This window comes from Octodon degus, unplaced genomic scaffold, assembly GCF_000260255.1.
Source record: "Octodon degus isolate 3935 unplaced genomic scaffold, OctDeg1.0 scaffold00074, whole genome shotgun sequence".
Taxonomy (NCBI): Eukaryota; Metazoa; Chordata; class Mammalia; order Rodentia; family Octodontidae; genus Octodon; species Octodon degus.
The window spans coordinates 3726244-3738391 of NW_004524650.1; the positions used below are offsets into that span (position 1 = coordinate 3726244).

Consider the following 12148-nt stretch of genomic DNA (forward strand, 5'->3'; position numbering starts at 1 on the left):
CATACATGTGTTGTTAGAATTATCTTTATCAAAAGTATTTAAGTATGGTCCATTAAGATACCATAACAAATTATCTCATGAGCAAGGTATATAAACACTAAGAAAAAGGATAACTTAATGAATGTTAAGACACTATACACATCACTTTTTGGCTAAAATTAAGTGAAGACAATGCACATATAAGTTTACTAGAACACAGTCTACAACATGACATCTCCCACAAATACAGCCATCTCTAGATGTAGGTGTTTTACTTTCTAATCTTCAACTACCAGGATATAAGACCAGAAGAGCCAATCAAAGAACTGTGTCCTGTATTTTCATCTTTTAAAATAACAGATACTACCTATTTTAATACAAACATATAGAAGAAAGTATGGATGAGACTCTTTCTGGCCAGATAATCCTTGTTGATATTTTAAAGGTTTTTTTTTTTTAATGAAACATTTCTTTTTTTTAATGGGCACCCCAGCATTTGGAAGGCTGAGGCAAGAGGATCATCACAAGTTCAAGGCCAATCTGCGCTACCTAATGAGTTCAAGGCCAGCCTCTACTACACAGCAAGAACCTGTCTCAACCCTCCCCCTGCAAAAAAACACATTAACTTAGAAAACATCAGCTTAAAACATAAAAAATCAGAAAATATAAAGAAGTTCTCTTCCCTCCAAAACTAATTATTTTTAAGTTTCATACAATTCTTTCCTTCAAACCTTCCAGATATATCTTAAATATTCCTACCAAAACACAGGGCTAACAGGCATCATCCTCTCATTTAACAGACTCTTAAAATCAATACATAAAAATCCTTTTTATTCTTTCAACAGCTGTGCAGTTCTGTTATTGATGTGCCAGTTTAAAATCCTCTTACAGTGTATGTTGCTCATTCACTTAAATATCTACGAAAATCTTTTTAAAAGAACAAGAAACTCTAATGAATACTACAATAAATTCCACTATATAGTATCTGGTCAAATCCAAGAGCCATTTTCAATGAAACAGAGAAGAAAAAAACAACAAAGTTCAACTGTTTTCATGAAATTTTGAAATAATTTTTCAATAACTAGATAAAAATGGAATCTAAAATAAACTACAAGCATATAAAAACATTTTTAAAAGACCATTTACTCTATGGAAACAAAGCAAGAGTAATAGAAGTACGGGAAACAGAAACTATCATTAAACTGAAAATCCTTTTAATTCTGCTCACAATAAAACAAACCCAAATCAATGTTATGTTTGGATACTACCTTACCTATCAGACTGACTAAACTCCAAACCTATAACGAGTTCGGTAAGCTACAGAAAACATGCACCCACACTTTCCAGGTAGCAAAACACAATCTCTACACTAAAAAAATAAATAAATAATAAAGTCAACAATTTATATATAGCCATTTTACATCTGTATTTACACATTAACTTAATTTCAAACTAGCAGCTATTCTAAATAAATATTGCCATCTGCTAAATATACTGACATATACACTACTTATTCAGTATAACACCATCTGTAATGGTAAGACTCAAGTGGGATAAAAAAATTCAAGTCTGTCTATGAAAAACTATACAGTAGGAAAGAACTTTTCCCACAGTCATGAAGTGCTCTCAAAGGACATTATCATTAACTCAAGTGTAAAGGTATAAAATATTTGTACTGTCCTATCTATAATCTACTGTGGGAATGGGATGACAAGAAGAAATTCACACTTGCTTACGTTGACTTAACAAGGGATAAACAAAAAAAAAATGAGATAAAGAGAAAAAATATAGCTTATAAGAGTAAGCTGATAAGACTTCTCTGAATGTAGCTTAACAGGTTTGACTTCAGAAAACTTAAAAGTGAAAAAAAATTCCCCAAAAGTTTAAAACCAAAAAATGAAACAAACTTATTCACTTTGGTGACAGAACACAAAGGAAATTCTCAATAAAGCTCCATGACTATACTATTGCTTGTGGAATATACACTAAAGACAAAAATGAGTCTACAGAAAACTTAAGAATGTAAGTGCAACACTGATGTTGCCTTTTAAAAAGCTGTTAGCAAACGAATCAGTGTTAGCAAACAAGATTTTCAGTGTACTACAGATATAAATATAAAAATCAAAGACACCTAAACTATGAACCCTTAAATATGAATTAGAAACAAATGAGCTCCTAATATGGTTCTATCAAAAACTGTCGATGGAAAGGGCCTTTACGCAGTAACACTAAAGAACTAGAACCCACTTTGGAACCTACATTATTGTGGTTTTTAAGAATAATTTTTTTTCCAAAATCACAGAAACCACAACTTACTTAGAAATGGCTGACAGAAGTTAAGGAACAAGAAAAGACACTTCAATAAACAAAAAATTAACTGGTATTTTGTGTGTCACTTGGCCTAAAATGAAATAATTAAAGCATTCTGAAAGGACCCATTACTGCACTGAACTAGAAAATAAACCTTAAAACCTTGCATTCACAACACTAACCAGTACAATAAGAAAGCCATACTCCTTACACTGGAGGTGGGTAGGGGGTTATCTCATCAGCTGTTTTTTTTGTTTGTTTGTTTTTGTTTTTTAGAAACTCACAATCTGTCCTGCTTTTCTGTTAGAAAATTTTTTAAATGTACTTCAGTGTGACTAGTTCATGGAAATAATCTTTCTTAACAAAGGAATTCTAGCTAATAAATACTGGATAAAAAAGTATCTTTGCTGTAACTAATAAAATGTAATCATTTGCTACTAACAACCATTATGTGAAAGGATAATGAGAACCTTACAATGGAAACAAACTACAATGATGCATCAAAAACACCTCAACCTACTGATAAATGTTAACATTACAAAAAGCTAGACATTCTGTTCCCCTTGGAGTCATACAAGAATTACAGGGACTACCCCTACAAAATATCCCTGCTAAGTAAATCCTGCATCTGAACAAGCCTTCATCTAACTTCAAACTTATAGAACATAAGGCATATGAGGAATATATAAAATGCAATGTTAGGTAAAAAGCAGGATCCAGTAAAACAGAAACTGTACAGATGACCCAGATTTGCTAACAAATAAAAGGGGTAGGGGAAGGTAAAGTGGTTTACTCATAACAGAAACTTAAGAGACATTATTAACCATACATCATAATAGATATCCTTGGTTCCTGACATGAAAGGAAAACAAAGTTATCTATTGTTGCAGATGAAGTTAATTACCTTAGATTTTAGATTTTAGTATATACATAATGCTACAATGTCACCTTTAGGAGAGTACATCTGTTATAGATATAACAGGTGATCAAAATAAAAAGTTACTAAAGTTAATGTCATCAAACACTCAAAAAACTGCCCCCTATTTCAAACACTTATCCCACTGTTCTTGCCACTTTTGCAAGTTCTTCTTCCAGTCTCCTTATGAGGTGTGACTGAAATAGTGAACAAACATTGCTACTGAATACTATCCAACAGAAAGACAGGCTCATAAAATCATTCTGGTGTGTGCTCACCACAGCAGCTGGCACCATGCAACTTTTGGCTCTTCCACAAAGTCAAAATGACCATGAAAGGTAAACATTTTGAATCAGTTCAGGACATCAAAGCAGTCATCACAATGAAATTAAAAACATTCAGAAAAGAGGGACTTCTAAATCTGGTTTAGTAAGAGCCAAGAGTGGTAAGTGTTGGAAGGAAGGCAAACTGTTCTGAAGAGGATTAATGGCAATACATCTTTCGCTGCAATAAAATTTTTAAATTTAAACATTTAGTGTACTTTCTGATCCCATCTTGTCTCTACTGAAATATCTGGAGATATTACAAAATTAGATTTGCTTTAAAATTCAACAGAAAGTTAAAAAATGGTATTATAACATATCCTTCACTGTATACCAAACTTTCATAATGAAGCTTTTAAAAATGAAGAACAAAACTCTATAAAGTCAGAAATAGTTGCCAGTTATCAACAGATCATCTTTAACTTTAAATGTATTTTTATACAATACAAAAAATTCAGCAAGTATTTAGAGGTAGGCGTGGTAGGGTACACCTGTAAGTCTTAGCTCTTGAGAGGCTGAAGCAGAGGATCTCTGGAGCTCAAGTCAGGCTACACAGTCAGACCACCGCTCAAAATGAAACAAAAAACAAAGATTTATTTAAAGTGGAAAAAAGCACTGGTCTACGTGTATAAGTAAACTATAATAGTACTCATTTTAGGCATACTATGTTAGAGAATAAAGCAATAAAATATCTCAAAAAGTTATAAGAATTTAAGTAACAATGCTTTTTATAATTATAGTAGTGAATTTTAGACACAAAGCCTCACAAATCATAATGTATCTATCATCAATGCCAATAAACACCAACACACAACTAAAACTGTAATATCTATACTTAACTTTTCTTTTACTGTGACAAATTCCAGATATCACTGCACAGTTTCTCCTATAAATTTTATAGAGTTGCCCATAGTCTGGCACCAAGCAACTTTTGGTTCTTCCATGACTGTATTCTGATAATGTAATAGTAAGATCTAGAGATCTGATCAGTTTCTCTTTCTTTTTTGTAGTAACACTTTATAAGTGATGGTGTGTTTTCACTAGAAGACATAGTTATCTATGTTCCCAAAAGTATTTGTTATGTTTTAACTATAAAAATTTCCCCAAAGGGTTCATATGTTGAGGTGAGGTTTTTGGAAGGTGATTTGTTCACAAGGTCTTTAACTTCATCAGTGGATCAAAACTCACAGATAATCTGATAACATTATTAGAAGGTGATGGAACTTAGGTAAGGCCAAGCTGAAAAGAGTGGGTCATGGGGACATGACCTTGGGACTATATCCAGGTTGCAGTGCCTTTCCCTACTTTCTGGCTGTCATGCAGTTAGCGTCCTTCTTCTACCACACCCTTCTGCTATGTTACTCTGCTTTGTCACGGACATAAAAGCAAGTGTTCCAACCAACCATGGACTAAAGAAGGGAATCTCTGAAACCATGAGCCAAAATCAATCTTCCCTTTCTATGTTTTCTCAGGAATTGTAACAGTGACAGAAAATTAACTAATGGTATCAGTCACATGTTTTGTTTTACTTTGTGCTATATATACATAGTTGATATGCAAAAAACTCCTACTGGCCAGTACTAAAGAAAAAGCAAAGTATTCAACTCACTGTTCAATGGCTATGAGTAACTTATACCAGGCCACAATCACAGCTTAAATTCTTGTTAATCTCTCAACACGTACTGTTCTTCACTCCCTTGTGCATCTCTCAACCTATCTATAAAGCTTGTCACAACCTACTACTTCGATGAAATCTACTCTGACCCTATCAACCTGTAGAAATATGGCATTTACTTTAGGTATCTGTCTATTTAGATGAGGCCCTCCTAAAGTTTCTTGCATCTCTAATAAAAAGGAATGTTGTACAGAAACTGGCATTTATCTTTTTATTGATACACAGTTCACAGAATTTGAACAGACTGATGCCTGAGACACTTCTAAAGTGATTAAATATTAAGTATCCACCATTTGCATGATTAATAATGGTGGAAGAATAAATAAACCATTAATGTCTCTGTCCTGAAGTAGCATATATTCTGTCTCCACTGTTTCTAAATCAGGTACTAATACAATGATGTCACCAAATAGGCACACTATAAAATAGCGATTTCAGAATAACAGAACTGAACTTAAAAAAATATACCTTAATTTTAAAAACAGGTAAACATCATTTAAAATTATTTTAAAATAAGTAAACATTCAGGTATAACATATTCTTTTAGTTAGCTTACTAAAAACTCCTGCAAATTTTACACTAAAAATCTACATATAAAAATATTAGTATTTTACTAGAGTACCCATAAGCCTAAGAAAATAATATTAAAAGGTCTGGATTGAATGTCATACATGTTAAAACTTGAAGGATGTCATGGGAACACTACCTAAAAGAGGGAAACACACAGCACTAAATCCCTAGCAGAAAAGCTATCACACTAATAGCATCAGTTTCCATGTAAAGTACGAAAAGTACAAACTAAACAAAAGCAAAGGAAAATAAAAAACATGAAGCTGATAGCTGATCTTTTGGAGATTAACAAAATTTAAAAAACTATCAAAACCAAAAGGAAAAAAGAAATCAGTATCAGGTATAGAGTGGATATCACAATCTAAATAAGTCAAAAGTATGAAAATGGTAATACTTGTTACTAACTCCAGGCAAATGCATTCGTAACTAAGAGGAAACAGACTAATTCTAAGCAAGACAGAAAACTTCCCAAGAAATAATAGGTAATCTGAATAACCCCATTCTATTACTTTATCAAAACGATCATGTAGCATAAAACCTCCCCACAAAGAAAACAAACATCAAGCCCACACAACTTTGCTTTCAAAACTTAATTAATACTATTATTTCTGTAACTGGTAGAATACGCATTTACAGTTAAGACAGAAAAAAAAAAGAGGGCTGGAGAGATAGATAGCTCAGTGGTCTAAACACCCACCTCAGAAGCGCAAAGAACAGAGTTCAATCCCCTGTACCACATGCCATGCTGGCACCGGAAGCCCAGCCATGCTGCACAGGCCACCATAACCGGGTGTGGTGGGGCACACCTGTAATCTCAGCACTGGCGAGGCTGAGACAGGAATACCACTACAAGTTGAAGCTTCATAAAAGACCCTGTACCAAATAGATTATTTAAAAAAAAAAAGAGTATCATTTATAGTGTTCACCTTTGTATCAAAGGGGAGGCAAAACTGCCCACTCTAACAACTTTAACACTATACTAGATGTCACAAGCAAGAAAGAGAAAACTAGCCCCGATGGAAAATAATGCTAGTGGGGCCAGCCAACAGCTCAGTGGATTAAAGCGTCTGCAAGCAGGTGCAGGGGCTAGGGGTTCGATCCCTGGGCCTGCCATGCCAGCCCCGCACCCAGGGAGCACTGAGACACGATTGATACTGGGCATGGTGGCACACGCCTGTAATCCCAACTCTTGAGAGGCTGTATACAGGCAGCTCACTACGGGTCTGATCTTGCAGTGAGACCCTGAACACCCTGTAGACCCTTCCCTAAAAAAATACAAAAAAAAAAAAAAAAAAAAAAAAAAGAAAAGAAAGAAAGAAAGAAAAGAAAACAATGCTGAAGACAATTCAGCATAAATGGTCTTGGTGGAAAATCTGGTGGCATCTACAAAAAAGCTATCAGAGCTATGAAATGAGTTTAGCAAGGGTACAGTATTCAAAAGCAATATGAAAACTAGTTCTAAATATGAGCCTCAAATTGGAAGCTTAATTTTTAAAAACCTGTTAACACCAAAAGATATGAAATACAAGGAATGATTCTAACAAAAGATGTTACTGAAAACTAAATGCTGCAGGAAAAAAACACCAATGTGAAAGAACAGATAAAACTAGGTAAGATTATGTATTTTCAGGTAGAAACACTCAACACTAAAAGCTCAATTTTCCTAAATTAGCTCTACTGAATCAAATCCCAACAAAACCCCAACATGATTTCTGTAACCCAGAGCCAAAATAACTGAAAAACAACTTCGTTAAAGGACCACAAACACTTGCTTTCAAGACTGAATATATAACTGTAGTGACTAAGAAAGCATTTGAGCCTCTAGACAAAGAAGAGTTAATGGAAAAGGGAAACACACAGAAACAGAACCACTCATACATGTTGACAAAGCTACAAAGCCATTCAATGGGTAAGGATAGTCTTTTCAACAATGATACTGGAAAAACTGCATATTCCCATCTAAAGGCAAAAATTTTGACCCATTCTGTATACTATATTCAAAACCTTAAAATGGAACACAGGCCCAAGTTCTGTGTTAAGCCAAAATATAAAGCTTCCATTAGAAAATAAAAGAGTATTTTTTAAAAATATATGTATATCTATATATACAAATTAGTTAGGATATATTTTCTCTTAGTTCAATGAGATCTGTACTAATACTGTTTAGACAATATACCATGTCTGCATCATGTACTATGAATAACTACTATGAAGAGAACAATACGCAATGTATCAATTATTGTAACTGTCCTACTAACCTGCTTTAGAACTATCTCATTACTATTTATCAATAAAATAAAAAAAAAGGAGTATAATATTTTTTTACTTTAGGCTAGGCAATAATGGCTTAGGTACAGCAACAAAAGCATCACAAATTTAAAAAAGTAAAACAATGGAAGTTCATCAGAATAATGATTCTTCAAAAGACATTGTCTACACATAAAAAGACAAGATCAGCAGATTAAAGCACTATGGACTGGGGGTTCTACCCCTGGGCCTGCTGTGCTGGTGCCAGCCCCACCCACCTGCAATCCCAGCTCTTGGGAGGCTGTAAACACTGCAAGTTGGATCTAGTAGTGAGACTCTGAACACCCTGTAGACCCTCCCCTAAAATACAAAATAAAATAAAATAAAAAGACAAGTGCAGAAAACATTTGGAAACTACGTGAAAAGAACACATCCAGAATAAACACCTCCTCGAACTTCAATCAAAAACATGGCCCAACTTAAAAAATAGGCAAAAGATTTAACTGGACTCTTCACAAAATAAACAGCTGATGAAAAGCACATAAACGATGTTCAACATCACAGAGATTACATAAACACAAAATAAAATTACATGAAGTACTGTTTAATACCCCCAAGAATTTGATGATCAAAAAAGGCCAACATAGGCATCACAGGATATGGAGGAACTGAACATCTACTCTGCTGATGGCAATGTAAAATGGTACAACCACTGTGAAAAGTTTCCAGTTTCTAGTTATATGCTCACCACAAAAGAAATGAAAGCATATGTTCCCACAAACAAATGCGCAGAAGTATTCACAGCAAAGTTATTTATAATAGCCATATACTGGAAATAACATGAACGTCCATTAGAAGCTGAATAAACTGCCACAAAGCCATGGCTACTAACAAATGATGAGTAAATATATATATAAAAAAAAAAAAATTACAGAATAGAACAAGCCAGACAAAAGAATAGTTCATGTATGATTTCACTTACTTGAACTTCTAAAAAATTTCATAATCTAGTTACAGGAGACTAGTTGCTGCTTCCAGGAAGAAACGTAGAAGGAATATTATTAGGGCACGAGATGATCTTTTTGAGTGATAGATACTGGGACTATTCTGATCATGGTGATGCTTTTCACTGACGTAGATACCAAAATACTGTATACATTAAATGTGGGAGGTTATGGGAGATTTTATCTCAAAACTTAATTTTTTCAAAAAGGCCCAGATTTGAGGGAGAAGACTCTTAATTCTTTAGTATACAGATAGTCATACAGGGAACATATAACTTCACAAAAATACACAATATTTTATTTCAGCACAATTATCTACACCTGATAAACATTATACCTAATTATCTACTCCTACTGATAAACATTATACCTAATTATCTATACCTACAAAACTAATAAGGACAACTGTTTTGCTTTTGAATTTTTTAAACACATTTTATTATTTCTTTTATAATTTTTTCAATTTCTAAAGAGAATTGCATTACTTGCACATAGGTCTGACACCAAAGCAAAAATTCTTAACCATTATCCTAAAAACAAATGTAAAACTAATTTTAGCTACTCAACTTTTAATAGTTTTTCAAATAGTAATTTTTTTTTTACATTTCCTAGTATTTTATCCTGAAACAGATTTAAAACTGGTTTAAGCAATACACCATTTCTGCACACCATTTTCCAAGTCTACTCACTTTTTCTGCCTACTTGTTCTAGGTCCTGTCTATAAACTTTTCACCCACCAACAACACACAACTCAGACTTCTTTCATTTCTTTTTATTGATGTTTATTTGGTTTTTTCCTTGGGGGGCGCAGTTACTGGGAATCATACTCAAGCAGCATACTGAGCTGCTGTGAACAACCCACTTTCTTCTTTTACAAAAGAACTTTAAATCACTTATTCTTTTTTTTTTTAGGAAATTCAGAGAAGAAATATATTTGCATAGTAACAACATCATCTATATTTTGCACTCTTGAACTATTCCCTTCTATTATTTCAACCAGAAAAATATCACCAAATAAAATTAAATATACCTTTTCCCAAATTTTTCTTCTCCGAATTTCCATTAACATGAACCCAAGACATAAGCCTAAATATACAACATGGACAATTACTTTACCATCAGCCAAGAAACCAACACATCTTCAAAAGTGCTCTAAAAATTTCACACAGTATCACTGATGCAATTTTAAGAAACTAAATGGATACTGAACAGTAAGCCTCACTGAGGATAAGCATACAGTCTTTCCAAGACTACCCACAGTTGAAAGGGAAAAGTTCGAAGGAAGTAGGAGAAACTCATTGTTGTGGCAGGCTTAGGAAATGTAAAAATTAAAATCAAGATTCACCTAAAAGGGCAGACAGATTTGCAAATAAAAAATGATAATACAACACAACTTCAAAAGGTGTTAAGTAGTCAAATGCAGAAAAGACCTAAGGATTAGATACAGAGTTTAATGGATGAGTTGTTTCCTAGGAAGAAGTGAGAATGATCTATTTCCTTTAGTAGACAAAACAGCTGTTAACTTTTAACTCAAATTTAAAGATTACCTAAACTATAAAGAATCAAACTCTTTCCAGTGTGCATTTTACTGATAACAATATTTCCATTTTCATAAGACAAAAAGTAAAAATATCATACATTAACAAAATTACAATTCAAGTAAAAAAAATTGCGTATTTCCATCTGAAACCAGTTTGCACTCAAAAAACACAATTTCACATTCACAAAGGTCACTGTGTGCAAAGCATTAATTCCTTAAGCACCATTCATAATTTAAAATGATATTCTTACTGGCTGTCAGTTCTAGAACAGCTTATGACTGTTGTTGATTTATCCAACTTTAATGTTTAGTATCCAACTTTACGGTTATCTAACCCAATTTTACAAATGAAGTATTTTACGCTTGTGTTTTGTTAGCTATATTGTAGTTTTCAAACTTGAAACTTCCCACTAATCATGGTAATAACAGTAGATCCAACAACCCCAGTTTTCTTTCTTTCAAATACTGTATAATCTTCTCCTACCTTCACACCAACAGCAACCTCAGTGACAATTCTGTAAAGAAAAAATACATACCTTTAATCTCTTGTTCTTCTAATGATTACTTGATTCTTAAAACTTTTAAAAACTAAACACTCATGAATCTTCCTGATACCCACAATAATCATGGAAAGGAACAGTCAATGACACGTCTTTGTGCTACTGTCAATCTTAGTTTTCTAGAAATAACTTTCAAACACAAAACGAAGTTCAGTATTATAAACATTTTCATATTCAAAACATAAAAGTCGAAGACACTACAATGCCATTCCTGTAATGCTAGTACACTCAGATTAATAATTTAACACGTGTACTCTTGAGATATCTAGACAGATTATAGAAACTAAAAAAAAAATCCAAGACCAAATTTTGCCATCAATTTCCACTGCTGTGGGGGAATATTGAACTTGTTTGAATTTATGTTTCATCTGAAAAATATATCTAAGACAACTTCTAGGATGCTTCAACTTTTATGGTTCTGTTAATTTCAATGATCATTCAGTGTCTTTAAAGACTACGAGGGGACTCCAGACCCAAATTTTACTTGTGACCCTTCCAAAGCTGTCACTCATCTCAGAACACGCACTGGTGAGCTGCCAGGTCTCGCCCCGAACAGGCAGTGAGTGCCCTTCTCCATCCTCGCCCTGCAGCGGGCCCACCTTCTAACAAGGAGTTAAACTGAGTCATTTCAGATGTAGAGCACTGGCACCGCCAGAGACCGGGCCGGGTCTCACTTCTATCTTCTTTCTATCTTCTTCTATCTTCGCTCTGGCTCTCAAAGATGCACACACTGTCACCTTTTTGCGGTTCGTGGGTTGTGTGTACCCCCCCCCCCCACTGACCAGCGAAGCTGAAGCGCTGGCCCTGAGTCGACTATCTGCTCTCCTTTCTGCCATGGCTGTTGGCCTTCACCCATGTGACTGATGCCGACCTCACATACTTCGTGCTTTTCTGATGATTTAATTTCTGGGCCTTTTCCCCAAGCCTCTGGAGGCTCTCGGGCCTCCCCAAAAGGCATTTCTAACGCCTCCCACCCCCGCCAGCAGACCGGGATGAAAACAAAGGAGTGTGACATCTGCCCTCC

The 12148-nt window shown here is 34.3% G+C and overlaps 1 protein-coding gene across 5 annotated transcripts in view; it reads right to left on the bottom strand.

Moving 5' to 3' along the window:
• Ptbp2 (polypyrimidine tract binding protein 2) overlaps window positions 1–11933 on the bottom strand; it is a 70065-nt gene extending 58132 nt beyond the window's left edge. For 2 of the 5 annotated variants that reach the window (XM_004635692.3, XM_023720339.1), the window contains exons 1-2: window positions 11651–11824; window positions 11049–11079 (exon numbers count right to left, since the gene is read on the bottom strand). In XM_004635692.3, the coding sequence (XP_004635749.2) occupies window positions 11049–11079; window positions 11651–11751 (132 nt within the window). In that variant the 5' untranslated portion in view covers window positions 11752–11824. Of the gene's footprint in view, window positions 1–11048; window positions 11080–11650; window positions 11825–11906 lie in introns of those variants that run through there. The other 3 variants (XM_004635694.2, XM_004635693.3, XM_004635691.3) reach the window with 2 other exon arrangements.
• Window positions 11934–12148: the final 215 nt, after the last annotated feature.